Source organism: Falco naumanni, chromosome Z (genome assembly GCF_017639655.2).
Source record: "Falco naumanni isolate bFalNau1 chromosome Z, bFalNau1.pat, whole genome shotgun sequence".
In the NCBI taxonomy this organism is placed as follows: Eukaryota; Metazoa; Chordata; class Aves; order Falconiformes; family Falconidae; genus Falco; species Falco naumanni.
In genome coordinates, this window is record NC_054080.1 from 59,892,149 (window position 1) to 59,907,180 (window position 15,032).

Consider the following 15,032-nt stretch of genomic DNA (forward strand, 5'->3'; position numbering starts at 1 on the left):
AAAACTTCCAAGTGCATTTACCCTCCTCTATGTACTCCATTTTCTATCTGTAAAATGGGAATGCAGACCTCCTCAACTCAACACCTGTATTCCATGACCATCACAGAAAGCCCACAAAAAGTACTTTTCTCTTCAGAACAACAGAGAACAGAGTATATTCTTAACATAAGCATTCCAAAACCCCATAATTTTATTACCAACTGAACACCAGGTATCCTGCAGACTGACTGAGGCAGAGGGAGCATTACAGATGTAACTGGAGAAACGGTCATGATGTGAACCAGGGTTGTACATGCAGGTTTGATTTTGGAGTTTGGCAAGTTGTACGCTTGATTTTAAAAACCAAAAAATGTTTCTTGAATTCATATTTGTGTGGATAAATGGATAACACTGCTGTCATTGCAGTGCTCAACTGTGTATTTGAAATCCCTGTTTGCAAAAGGAAATTGGTGTCGCCGAGCCCAGGCAAGGCTAACAAGTGAAAACACTCCTTCTTTTACCCTGGGCCATGCCAGGGCAGTACCAGCACGGCACTTGGGTTAAGCAGCCATTACACATTTTGCTGCCCGCTTCTCACAGGTTACCATAACGAAGAGTAACAAACCCGGCACACACCCGTCAATACGAATCCGCCGGAGCAGCACCGTCCCACCACGGATGGCCCCTCCAGCCGCCTCCTCGACAACTCGCCCGCGGCCGCAGCCCCCCCCGCCCCAGGCCGGGCCCGCTCCCCCCCGCGGCGGCGCGGCACAGCCCGGCCCCGGCACGGACCCGGCCGCGGGCAGCGCGCCCCGGGGGCTCCCACCGGCGGGGCCCGGGCCCGGTGACCAGCTCGGGAGGGAGCGAGAGCCGGGACACGCGGCACGGGCCCAGCCCCGGCAGCCAGGCGTGCGGGGCGTGCGGGGCACGCAGGGCGTGAAGCCAGGCGCCACCCCGGCCGCCCCCTCGAGGGGGGAAAGGTGCGCCCCCGCCATTTTGAGGCGGTGGGGGCGGACCCGCCGGCCAGGCTCACCCCGCCATGTTAGGGGCAGCCCCAGAGCCCTCGGGGGTGGGGGATGTGGTTTGGGCCGGATCCGTGCGCCGCCAGGCTGGTCCCGGCAGGGCGCGCCCTCCGCCCCTCCTAGCTGAGGTATCAGGTGGAACCGGTCGGGCGTGCGGGCAGGCAGCGGTGGCCGGAGCGCGGCGGCAGGATGGACGGGCACCGCGGGCTGTGCCTGCTGCTGCTGCTGCCGCTGCTGCTGTGCGCGCTGCTGGCGGCCGCCACTCCCGCAGGTGAGAGGAGCAGTGCGCGCTGCCGCCGGCGGGTGCTAGAGCCGCTGGCTCCGCCGGGTTGATACGCTGGGGACGGCCGAGCCCGCCCGGGGCTCCGCGGGCGCTGCGGCGGGTGCTCGGCGCCCCTCGGCTGCGGGCCGGGCTCGGGCGGGGCGGCGTGCCGTGCGGGGGGCACGGGGCGGCGGGGCGGCGGAGCAGGTGCCTGGCCCCCGGCGGGACGTGCGGAGCCTGGAGCGCGCTGTGCGGGGTGCCCGCGGCGTCGAACGGTCTCGGAGAACGGGCCGGTGGCAGCGGGGCAGCCGGGCCCCGCGGGGAGGGCGCTGCCGGCCGGCCCGGCTCCTCGCCGGGAGGCGGAGGGGCGCTCGGGTCCCGCCCGGCTGGGGTTTGCGGGGGGGCGGCGGGGGCGCAGGTCCTGCGCGGGCACTGCCCGGCGCTGCGCGGCTTGCAACCTGCCTAACGGCTGTACGTAAACAGAAAAAAACTTGAGAGACACTTCTCGCTTTCCCCCTCCAACTCTGAAAATCTAAGGTGGTTTGTTTCTAATCCTAATGCTTATCTCTGTCAATTGACGTTATGCTTACAGAACGTCAGTAAGTGCTGTTTAAGGAAAAAAGCCAGTCATTCATGTTAATATTTCACTGCCGTAAGGTTCATGTTTCACAGCCTTTTACAGTGAACCCGTTGCCGTTTCTCCCCATGCCTTTGCGCTGTGGTCTTCGGTATTAGTTCATCCTGGGTTTATTTACGTAATTAAATTGTATGTGTTAAATGTCGAAGCCAAGCTTATGGCAGGTCCTGCTTTCTCAATGAATAGATAATAGGCAACTGCAAATTTTGTTGTTCAGAACGGGTTTATGAAACTGAACTGCCTCTTAATAGCCTAGTTGTCTGACCTGGGTAGGGGAAGGAATTTGTAGAGTGCTTGAAAGTTTTAGCTGGGTGCTTTGATCTTCAGGAGTAGGGAGGTGAAACGCGCTGGAGGTGTGATCCCGTCCCGGCCAAGGGACTGTCCCAGCCCTGTAAGTCAGGGGCTTGGGGTAGCCGTTTTCCAGCAGGCTAGTGCCATTACGGGGTTGTGGTGAACATGGGCTGCAGATCCAAGAGCCAGGGAAATCTTAACCTTAGTCCTGTTGTGGGTATTGCCACCATGACCTAAAATAACCTGGATACTCTGTGCTGCTGGCACTCTTGTGTCTGCGGGGTAGGCATATTCCTTCGTTTGGTATGCAGTGGGTTATGTCTTCTGGGGAAATGGTAAAGGTGTTGAAACAATCGCTTGTTGTGGGAGGAGAGTACATTTTCCCATGATACTAAGGAAGCTTTTTCCCGTAGGCAGATTAGCAGGTCAGCTGCATTCTCTGTACGTGAGTCAGGCCGGGTGAAACCTGGCTTGGAAAAGAACTCAATTGTTATGGAAAACTGCAAGTGCAGAAGGAGTAAGAAGAGGATGTAGAAAATGCACATACCTAACTAAGGATTGGTTGCTCCTGTGGGAGTGTTAGCTGCAAAGACAGTGGGACGCTGAACTGTCTCCCTGTATGGGTGCCACTTGGGCTAACAAAACCTGCACAGCTTCTGCAGTCAGAACTTCTGAGGCTCAAACTACTTAAAGTCAGCATAAAAGCAAGACTTGTCTCTGATATCACCCATTTAGCTTAGTCTTCAGAAAGAGGCTACAACAAACCTTTGTTTGTTTCACCACTCCTGCAATACTAAGTCCTGTCCTGTTTGTGGTTCACGTGTCCATCAATCCACTTTATTCTATCTCTTACTCCAATGTCTCACACTAATGCTTTAGGGCTTTTTTGTGAGCTTTTTGGTTTTTTCCAACCCAACCTGTGAACATAAGTTGCAAAGCATTATTTATATCTGATCACAAAACGCAAGTAAGAATGAAGTGTTACTATTTGCTCTTCCAGATTTCTACAATAATTTAAGTCTTTGGAATGGAATAAAAGTAGTATGACTGCAATTTGATAATATCAACCACTTACTGAGGGAAAGGTGTTTAACATGGCACTGTACACTGTGCTTTATTATGGTACTCTGAGAACTGTGGTCAGCTTAGAATAAAGGGTCCGTTGCCAAGCAAGCATCTGCAGGGTCTTTTGCAGCCAAGCTATAAGCTTGAGAAAAGAGGCATTGCTTAGCTAATTATCATTTACGTTATCTGATATCTGTGTGACCTATGTTCTTCAAGCTGGTTTTATGGGTTCTGTTATTTACAGCTCAAGTTAGAGACCTGGGATTTATGTATTGTACAAGTAAACTTTGCAGTCTTTAATAGTATTGCTGACATAATAATGTGGCTTGAAGACCTGAGAGCAAGATTTATGTAGTTCTGCCCATCATAATTACAACACATATAGGCCAAAGTGACTGTTTTGGCATTTGAATTAATTTTCTTTAAGACTGTTGTTCTGTTGGTGTAATTTAGACGTCAGTCTTCGTGCAGCGTACTGCGAAGATTTTTCCATATCACTGTTCTGGCAAAGAGTTCTCTTATACCTCAGTTTTCCAGTGAAGACAGCCTGTGTCTGGAGCTTGTCAAATACTTGTTAAGTGGAGCTAAGGTAACTTAATTAAAAATGCTAAAGAGCACCAATGTGTGCTGTATTTCTGTACACCTCTTTAGGCGGTTACACACTCTAGACAGCACACTAATGCTGTGCGTCAGACTTTCATAGTAATAACTGGAAAGGAACAGATACCTAAAATTGCTGTTCTTGAGAATCTACTGGAAAACACACATACTTGTGTGCTTATGTATTTCTTGTGTGAGAATTCCTATACTTCAAAATGTAAGTTGTAAGCATTTTTCATTCTAGAACTGTATCAAAACTTTTATTCATTGAATAACAAAGGGGCGATCCTTTAGCACTGTTCATGGCTTGTACACACATCTGCTTACTAAAGAAGACTCTCCTTTATACTCCAGTTGGGGGGTTTTGTGGCTAAAATAATCCACAAATATTGATAGAAACTGAGGTAAGGTTAAAAGAAATTCTTCACAGACAGTAAAATTCCACGCCCATGGAGTTTAGTCTGGTGGATGTCTGATTTTTGGGAGTGGTGCTAGTTCATGGTCAGTATCTGCTTGTGCGGTTTAACTTGTTAGCATGACAGAACTGAGTTGGGTCTGAAGGAGTTCTGAACTGAGCCATCTGAAGGCTGTCATACAAGACAGAGCAGTCAGGAGTGGGTGGCTTGCCCATATGGTTTGTCAAGTTCCTGTCGCGTTCAGAGGCAGAACAAAACTTGAAGTGATAGCTGTCTGATGTACGAAGCAACCATAGCTGTCAGCTCTACTACTTTGCACTCTTGAGTAGAAACTACAGATTGTCTGACCATCTTGCCCATGAATTGGAAGGAGATCTCAGATGACTGGCCCCGTCGCATCTTCATGCATAAAGTTGGCCTGTTCAGGCTTCAAATCGGATACAGTATACCACGGATCTCTCTTTCCCTAGAGATCACTTGTGCATAGCTTTTGGCGTTATGTTCTGAGTTCCAGTTCTAGCTTATCTGAGGGCAGTGTGCTTTTTCTTTACTGCATACCTTATTTTCAGGTTATCTAAGCTGAGGAAGCTGCTACTGCAGTTACATTAGCCTGGTGCAAAGTTTTACAAGTCCCAGCACTTAGCGTAATCTGGCACCACCGTGTAAAATAATACTGGTGCCCTGGGGTACTTGAAGCAGTATCTATTGTAACTGTTCAGGTGGTAGGAGCACCTGACAGCCGTTTTGACAAGGTATTTCTGGTGACATGGAAAAGCATTTTGGGTGGTGATAAGAATCCTTGAATAGGGATATAGGTTGTCTTTTGAATAATAAAGGGAATAAAAATTGTCAAGTGTTTGAAAACCGGTCTTAATTTTTCTGTTGATAAGGCCCTCTTGAATTCTTCAGAGTAAATCATGATGTCTAGTTTATTTTTAAAAAGGACAAGAAATCTGTACTTCAATAACGGCAACTTCTTGATTTTTTTCATTTTAGGGAGTAGTGGAACCAGCAGTTCAAAAGGAAGAAGTTTTGCTGGCCAGAAGGTTTCAAATACAAATAATGCCTCTGAAGAGTTATATGAAGTGGATGAATTTGCAGCAAAAGCCCTCACAGGAAAGCTGACTACAGTTTTTCTTCCTATGATCTATATCATTGTTTTTATCATTGGTTTGCCAAGCAATGCCATGGCCCTCTGGGTCTTCTTTTTCCGAACAAAGAAGAAACATCCAGCTGTGATTTATATGGTTAACTTAGCACTGGCAGACCTCTTTTTTGTTGTCTGGTTCCCACTGAAGATTGCATACCATGTAAATGGCAATAACTGGCTATTCGGCGAAGGTCTCTGCAAAGTACTTGTTGGATTTTTCTATGGAAATATGTACTCTTCCATTCTTTTTATGACGTGTCTCAGTGTGCAACGGTATTGGGTTGTAGTGAACCCCATAGTGCATTCAAGAAAGAAATCTGAAATTGCCTTGGGCATCTCCCTTGCTATCTGGATACTGATTTTGCTGGGCACTATTCCATTGTATCTTGTTAATCAAACGGCATATATTTCAAATCTTAACATCACTACCTGCCACGATGTGTTGCCTGAAAATGTTTTGGCTCATGATATGTTCAGTTATTTCCTCTCACTTGCACTTGGACTCTTCTTAATCCCAGCTCTTCTCACTGCTGTTGCTTACATACTAATGATTAAAACTCTGAATGCTTCCATCTCAGATATAAGCACTAGCAAGAAACGAAAAAGAGCAATCAAACTCATTATCGTTGTGCTATCCATGTATCTCATCTGTTTTACACCTAGCAATGTGCTGCTTGTTGTGCATTATTTGCTCCTCAAAACCTACAGCCAGAGCTATCTGTATGTGTCATACATAACTGCACTGTGTCTTTCTACTTTGAACAGTTGCATCGATCCATTCATCTATTACTATATTTCAAAAGACTTCAGAGACAACCTTAAAAATGCTCTTCTTTGCCGAAGTGTGCGAACTACACGGAGGATGCAAGTGTCTCTCTCATCAGGCAGATACCCTAGAAAATCAAATTCATATTCTTCAAACTCAAATGGGACCACTAAATCAACCTACTGAGTTTAATCCTAGAAAAGTGAACTTTTATTACTACTGCTGAAAGGGTGTAAGTGACAACAGAGTTATTTTTTACAAGGGAGTCTGAAGAAACATCTCTGCTTTTTAATTACATGGAAACCTGGATTTTGGAACTGGCAGCTGCTTACCCTGTGTAGAAATTGTAAACAGATAAAATCTTCCCACTAGACTGGAAAAAAAATCATGACATCTCAGACGCTCTGCAGAAATGCTGCTGACCTGGCAGTGAGTTGTGGTTGAAGGCATTTTTGTTTAATATCAAAGTTGTTAAAAAGCAAAATGTCACTGGAATGTTATGTAGTGTTGCTCTAGTATATTTAATTAACAGAGAAATCTGTTTTGTTTGGCTTTAACTGTAATGTATTAAACAACTGAACAGATTTAATTTAGTATGTAGGATCTTGCTGTGTGTACCTGCTTACACTGAACATAATTTGAAGTTGTAGAGAGAAGGAGAGGAGAATCCATTTCACCATCTTGGTGTAGACTATATTATCTTTAGTATCATGTAATTTTATATTGTTTTCCAAGTTACCACACTGTAAATACTAACATGGAAGAAGCTTGTAAAGTTTATCCTAGTGAGTTGACAAGCTGAACTGGTTACCAGCTAGCACTGTGATAAAATGTTAGAGATTATTCACTGTTGTGTAATGCTTGCCAGTACGTGATCTTAAATGGAGCTATTTACAAAGCTTTGATGAATAGCTGTTTGATTTTTATATAATGTGCCTTGTATTTTTTAGGATATCTAAATATGATTATTTTTTTATAACATATTTGAGTTGGGTGCTTTCTTCTGTGCTTTTACATGTTCTCCAAAATGCTGAGAAGTTGAACTTGCCTTGTTTCATGTAGCAAAGATCTTATTCCTAACAGTGAATTAGGAGTCTGACAACTGTAATGCCTAAATGGGTTAAGTAAAATTTACCTAATGACACACTTCATTAGGGTGAAGTTGTTCCCTTATAGCAGATAAGTAAAACCAAATAGTTCAGAATTGTGGGGGAATAATGAGATATAACCAAACACTCTAACATCAGCCCCAGTGGACTTCTGAAATATCCTGGATGAGGGAAGAGGACATAAGATATTTGTGACCACTCAGGAATATGGAATCACATTTACTTCTGATCTGAAAAGCTGATGGGTATGTGTGTGATGGTAGGATTTAAATGCATTTTTTTCCAAGTCTCGCAGTCCTGATGCGTTTCACCACTTGTACATTGAACTTGTATCCAATGACCTGTCTGAGACTTAAGTGTAGCTGGGTCCCTACAAAAAAAAGCAAGTGGAAAAGCCCTCAGTCCAAACAGTACTCTGAGGCAGCTGGTATATAGATGGGAAGTGTTCATCACTTCAGATAGGGAGAGTAAGAAAGCAGGTAGACTGAACCGTAGGAAGAATTTGAGCAGTCTTGTACAGCTTAAAGACTGTAGGTATTTATATAATTATTTCTTTCTGTGTGCTAGTCTTTTCCTTTGCTTGTTCTTTGGTTTCTACATTCTGCCCCTACTTTAGTAACAAGGATTTTTTCCCCCCATACGTAGTAAAGATTAAGAGGTTTGTTTAATGCATTTGATTATTCATCTCAAGGATTAATTAAGTTCTAGCTCTCCTTTTGTCTGCTGCAGTCTTGTCTAAGCAGATGCTTAGCATGAAAGTAGGATGTTTGGTGGTGGTATTTCAGAAGTCCAGGCTAAAATAGCAACTCTCATTAATGAGTATCTCTGAAGAGCAGAGAGTTTACAATAGATGCAGTGGAACACAAACACTTCTCAGACATAAACAGTTTGCTCTTCCTGTTTCCTGGCAAAAATGCAGGGAAATAATTATTTATTACTGAAGATGTAATACAGATCCTTACTGGAAAATAACTGTACATAAGAGGCCATAGCACTGGAATGATTTGGGAAGAAGGGGGATGCACCACCTTCACATACTGCCATCTGAACTCTTCTTCCCTTAGCTTGTGTATGATAAACAGAATACGAGAATGTATTTTTATCTTACTGAACAGCCTAGCGTCTTTTCTAGTGCGCAATATGTGGTAGTGAATAAACCAAGGAAGGGCACATAGTTCATGCGATTACAGCACTGCTGGTGTTCTGCCAGGAGTCCAAGGGTTACAGGCTGTACGTTGTGAAGATGATGAATTGTCTGTGCGTGTCTATGTAATACCATAAAGGTATCACCTATGATTCATGTTTAATATAGTCAGTCTTTTAGGGGGCGAGATTTATTTCTTGTCATTATTTAATCAGAAATATAGCACATAATGCTTATATCTATGATCTCACTCTTTTCTTCCTTTCCTGTTGTTGGTGGGATCAGAGCTGGGGACTCAGTCAGTCAAACCAGTCCACTGCAGCTCACGTGAAGGGATGTGCTGATCTTCTTGATCCTCTCCTCCCTTCTAGCCTTCTTCATCTGTGGATTGACAAAGCAGGTTTCAAGGAGGAATCTTCCATGTCATACCTGCAGCAACAGCGGAGATCTGCCAATGACATGTAAGAGTTAGATGTTGCTGTGGTGTTTTTGAAAGCATTTTGAGAAAAAGTTTTAATTAATAGGATGTTTTCTTTTAAAAGAAGGTTGTACTATGTGTGGCAAACTTTGGAGAATACTATTCAAGGAACCCACAGTCATCTAAGTGAAGCTTATTCCCTCAAACTATGCTCACTGGGAGTTGAAAAGATCTTTTAAGTCTAGTTATAATATAAATTAGTAATATCTTCTTTGCTTTTCATTCGCTGTTTTAGTGATACTGTCTGGGCTCATGTCTTTAGGGGCAGATAGGGAGGGACATCTCTGCATCTAACTATTGTGTGGTTAGGAGGGGAAGAAGAGAACTGGTACTTAGAATTTCATCAAGTATCCAATTGCATTTATAGCATGTATCTTCTACATACACAATGCTGCAAGTGTTGTCTGTCTCTAATGCAACTCAAGTGTTGCAGACTAAACTGATTGCAGATAAAGAGGAGAAACCTTTATAAGAATTGTTTTGCTTTCTTCTTTTTATCCTGGAAACAAGGACAAATTGTGGGAAAATTTTCCCATCTCTAGCTGCATTGCAAATGCTCATCCTGAATTTAGGATGAATTATTTTGCTCCAGTTAACAGAGCAGGTAGACCAGGCTATTTGGTCAATCAATGTGAAGCAATTCTTGAACTGACAATCGTGTGCCTGTGCAGTCAGGTAGTGATGGGGCAAGAACGTACCCTAGGAGTAGGGAGCTGGCTGCTTAACCTCCTCTAGGACTGTACCCTCAGGCAAGATTGATCGGTATAGAGTGATTGTCTTCAGCTAACAATAAATATATTCCTGAACAGTGCGAACTTGACAATTCTAAACCAAAGAGATACAAAAACATCCCCACCTAAGGCTGACTTAAGATTTGCATGCTACGTAAGTAATCACTGCAACATTCATGAACACATCAGGAAGTGGAAATCAGTGTAATTATGTGCCCAGTGTCATGGTTTCACAAACAGCTCAAGCATGTGCTACAGCTAAGAGAGGTAGGCTAGTCTTTCCCTTAACCTTACTGCTTGATCACACTGTTCCCTTGTACTGTTAACAACCGTGTGTGACTTTGGGGTGGATTTGATCCGTCTCAGGTTAAAGTTAAACCAGGAGGAGGGAGGAAAGTTTACCTTCAACTTGGAACAGCATTTGTCTAGTTTGCTGGATGAGCTCAGCACAAGGGAGAAGGTCAGACCACCTTTTACCACCAACACGTGCTTGCACTAAGCAGCTACAAGCACAGGAGCAGTGAAGGCTCTGGCAAACCTAAGTAGCAGGGAGGAAGCCTCTACCCATGACCGTAGCAATGGCTTTGCTGGCTCAGACCGAGGGTCCGTATAGCTTGTCCAACATAATCTGCTGAGCCATGTCTTTGGAGGTGAACAAGGCAGCAAGATGTCAAGGGACATGTCAAAAACCAGTAGGACTGCTGCACAAGGCATCTGGCCAACATACCAGATGCACAGAAAATGTGGCCAGGGAAGTTTGTTTCTTCACGCCACATGATTGCTGTGCTGTGAGTCTGTTGAAATGTGCTCTGAATTTCAGGAAAAAAGGAGTTGAATTCCAGGGGAGCTAAGCTCATTGGCATCAGTGAGGAAACCTGCTGCTGAGAAGGACTAATCTGTAACTTGAAGTGTGCAAAACAGCAACGAAAAGGAGTTACAGGCAGGTACCCAGGGAGGAGTGAGAACAGTGCAGGCACGTATCATACCTCCCACATTCCTAACATCCAGGTATTTTCAGCATGAGAGTTTCCTATTTGTCTAGTTTAATTAGTAACACTGTTGGGTGTCTTGCTGTGAAAATCAACCTGATTTTATTTGCTTTGAACCAGGGTCCACTAGGCTCATTTGGTAACTCCTGGTTCTTAAAGGGTTGAGATAGATGCACTGGATGGACACATCACAAGAAGTGGAGGGTCCCCTGCCTACTCACCACCAGGCAGATGGAGGGGACCTAAGTGACAGGGAGGAGTGGAAACAGGTCCCTGCTTAGGGCAGCAGGCAAATCACACACACACACACACACACACACACACACACTCACTCAGCCCCCTTCACTTTCCCAGGTATGTGTCATGGTTTAACCCTGGCTGGTAATTAAGCCCCACAAAGCCACTCAGTCACTCCCCCTCACCCAGGGAGCTGGGGAGGAGAGTTGGAAAGGAAGGTGAAACTCAAGGGTTAGATAAGAACAATGTAATAATTGAAATAAAAATGAAAGAGGAATAATAATAACAGTATCAGTTATAATGAAAAGGAAGGAGAGGGGGAGAGCAATGAAGCCGTAGGGAAGGGAGGAAGCCAAACAAGTGATGCACAATACAGCTGCTCCCCACCCGCTGACCCATGCCCAGCCAGTCCCCCAGCAATGGTTGGCCCACCCCAGCCAGCCCCCCCAGTTTATACTCCCAGCACGGTGCCCCATGGTATGACATACCTCTGTGGCTAGCTGGGGTCAGCTGTCCTGGCTGTGTCCCTCCCAGTGACTGGTGCCCCTCCAGCCCTCTGGCTGGCAAGACACTAAAAAGTCCTTGACAGTATAAACACCACCCAGCAACAACTGAAAACATGGGGGTGTTATCAGCATTGTTTTCACTCCAAAGGCAAAACACGGCACTGGCCAGCTACTAATAGAAATTTAACTCTATCCAAGCCAAAACCAGGACAGTATCCACTCCTTATTCCATACCATTTATGTCATGATACATATTCCAATACATCATCACCTCTCCTATCCTTTAACATAAATACATAGATATCATTCCCTTAGTCTATGGACCATTCCTCTAAAGTCCATCGAGTTCATTTAGTCCATGACGTCTGGTTCCATCTGTTGTAACAGTTTTTCTAGTCAGGGAAGATGACACGAGGTGTTGGATTGTTGCATTTTGAAGCCAGTTCTGATTCTGTAATGGCTGGGCTGATCTGGTTTCACCCAAGTCATTTTTTGTTGGTGTGGCAGTTGAAAAGGAGTCACATTCAGATCATCAAATCCAAAGTGGTAGAGATGAATGCCACAAGATGCCCAGTACTAATAGCCATATAGAAATGACAATATACAATGTGATGTAACAGCATCACACAGCTCAATTCATTTCACCCAAAATAAAAGCCCCTTGAGGCATACTTTGAACTTCCCCATCCTCCTGCCTTTCCCACCGAGTGTTCCCATGTCATTGAGCAAAAGCAATCCCACAGATGGGTTTGCTTTTGCCTGAGACAGGAATGACCCACACAGTTCTCCCCACCATGTTTTTAAGGTGCACTACAGGAACTTTATCACCTTCTACAGTACAAAAAAGCTTTGACTGTGCAGGGCCAGCTCCACTGGTATTAACCAACCAGGTGGCTTTTGTTAAATGTGTTTCCCAATGTTTGAAAGTTCCACCACCCATTGCTTTCAGTGCAGTCTTTAACACTCCATTACATCACTCAGTTTTTCCGGAGGCTGGTGCATGATAGGGAATGTGATATACGCACTCAGTGCCATGCTCTTTGGCCCAAGTGTCTCTGGGATTGTTTCGGAAATGAGTTCCGTTGTCTGATTCAATTCTTTCTGGGGTGCCGTGTCACCACAAGACCTGTCTTTCAAGGCCCAGGATAGTGTTCTGGGCAGTGGCATGGGGCACAGGGTATGTTTCCAGACATCTGGTGGTTGCCTCCACCATTGTAAGCACTTGGCACTTGCCATGGCAGGTCTGTGGGAGTGTGGGATAGTCAGTCTGCCAAGCTAGCCCATATCTATTTCAGCCGTTGTCCTCCATGCCACAGAGGCTTTAACTGTTTGGCTTGCTTAATTGCAGCGCATGTCTGACATTCATGGATTACCTGTGCAATAGTGTCCATGATTAAGCTCACCCCTTGATCTCAGGCCCATCTATATATTGCATCTCTTCCTTGATGACCTGAAGTGCCATGGGCCCACCAAGCTATAAATAATTCACCTTGATGTTGCTAATCCAGGTCTGCCTGAGCCACTTCAATCTTGGCTGCCTGATGTACCTGCTGGTTGTTTAGATGTTCCTCAGTGGTCTGACTCTTGGGTACGTGAGCATCTACATGACATACTTTTACAACCAGGTTCTCCACCCGAGCGGTGATATCTTGCCATAACGTGGCAGCCCAGATGGGTTTACCTCTGCCTTGCCAATTACTTTGCATCCTTTGCCGTAACCACCCCCACAGGGTATTTGCCACCATCCATGAGTCAGTATAGAGGTAAAGTATGGGCCACCTTTCTTGTTCAGCAACATCTAAAGCCAGCTGAATAGCTTTCACCTCCAGAAACTGGCTCAATTCACCTTCTCCTTCAGCAGTTTCTGCAACTTGTCATAGGGGACTCCATACAGCCTCCTTCCACCTCTGATGCTTTCCTACGATAACAGCAGGACCCATCAGTAAACAAGGCATAGTGCTTCTCATGTTCTGGCAGTTCATTGTACAGTGGGGCTTCTTCAGCACATGTCACCTCTTCCTCTGGTGACATAATAATAATTGCCAAGATTCCTGGACAACTGGGATTTCCTGTTCGAACTCAACTGTGTAATCAGCACAATCCACTTACTCCACGTAGCATCAGTTGCGTGATGTGTAGAAGAAACCTTCCCTTTAAACACCCAGCCCAGCACTGGTAAGCGGGGTGCCAAGAGGAGCTGCGCTTCGGTACCAATCACTTCTGAAGCAGCTTGAACGCCTTTGTAAGCTGCCAGTATCTCTTTTGCGGTTGGAGTACAGTGGGACTCAGATCCTCTGTGTCCCCGAGTCCAATAGCCCAAGGGTCAACCTCGAGTTTCCCCTGGTGCTTTCTGCCAGAGGCTTCAGGTAGGGCCATTCTCCCGGCTGCGGTGTAGAGCACATTCTTTACATCTTGCCCAGTCCGAGCTGGGCCAAGCACTACTGCTTGAACGAGCTGCTGTTTAATTTGCCCAAAGGCTTGTCATTGCTCAGGGCCCCATTTAAAATCATTCTTCTTTCAAGCCGCATGACAGAGAAGGCTTACAATCATACTGTAGTTTGCAATGTGTGTTCTCCAAAAGCCCACAACACCTAAGAAAGCCTGAGTTTCTCTTTTTAGTTGGTGGAGACATAGCTGTTATTTTTTGATCACATCCATCAGGATTTCATAACACCTATCTTGCCATTTTATTCCCCAAAACTACATCCCCTATGCGGGTCCCTTGACTTTACTTTGTTTTATGGCAAAACCAGCTTTCAGAAGGATTTGGAAAATTTTCTCCCCTTTCTCAAAAACTTCTGCTGTATTGCCCCATGCGATGATGTCATCAATGTATTGCAGATGTTGTGAAGCTCCACCTTGTTCCAGCACAGCCTGGATCAGTCCATGGCAGATAGTAGGGCTGTGTTTCCACTCCTGGGGCAGTCAATTCCAGCTGTATTGGACCCCCCTCCAAGCAAAGGCAAACTGTGGCCTGCACTCTGCAGCCAAAGGGATTGAGAAAAATGCATTTGCAGTGTCAATAGCAGCATACCACTTGGCTGCCTGCGATTCCAGTTCATACTGAAGTTCTAGCATGTCTGGTACGGCAGCGCTCCATGGTGATGTGACTTCATTCAGGCCACAATAGTCCACCATTAGTCTCCATTCTCCGTTAGACTTTCACACTGGCCATATGGGGCCATTAAAGGGTGAACAGATCATGCTGATCACTCCTTGGTGCTCTAGCTGGCAAATCAGCTCCTGGATGGGAATCAGGGAGTCTCAGTTGTTTGGTATTGCTGCTGATGCACTGTGGTGGTATCATGTGGCACCTGCTGTTCCTCGACTTTCAGTAACTGCAGCACAGACGGGTCTTCTGAAAGACCACACAGAGTAGACAGCTGCTTGATTTCCTCTGTTTCCAGGGCAGCTATACTGAAAGCTCACCACCCTTTTGGATCCTTGAGGTACCTTCTCCTAAGATAGTCTATACCAAGGATACATGGAGCCTCTGGGCCAGTCACAATGGGATGTTTTTGCCACTCATTCCCAGTAAGGCTTATTTCAGCCTCCTACCCAGTTAGCTGTTGCAATCCCCCTGTCACTCCAGAAATACTAGTCAGTTCTGCCCCTTCATGGCTTGATGCCATTAGAGTACACATGCACCA

General features: G+C 45.6%; 1 protein-coding gene and 1 long non-coding RNA gene across 2 annotated transcripts; one reads left to right on the top strand and one right to left on the bottom strand.

Annotated features, from left to right (window-relative positions):
• The first annotated feature begins 998 nt into the window (after positions 1–998).
• On the top strand, positions 999–7,169 carry F2RL1 (F2R like trypsin receptor 1). Its single transcript, XM_040580548.1, has 2 exons — positions 999–1,272; positions 5,269–7,169. The coding sequence occupies exons 1-2, from the start codon at positions 1,191–1,193 to the stop codon at positions 6,372–6,374; spliced, it is 1,188 nt and encodes a 395-aa protein (XP_040436482.1). The 5' UTR covers positions 999–1,190; the 3' UTR covers positions 6,375–7,169.
• Positions 7,170–8,630: 1,461 nt separating this feature from the next.
• Positions 8,631–11,406, bottom strand: LOC121081477. Its single transcript, XR_005825706.1, has 2 exons — positions 11,365–11,406; positions 8,631–8,889 (listed from the first exon to the last, which is right to left on the bottom strand). It is a non-coding gene; the product is annotated as an uncharacterized LOC121081477 (long non-coding RNA).
• Between the last annotated feature and the right edge of the window lie 3,626 nt (positions 11,407–15,032).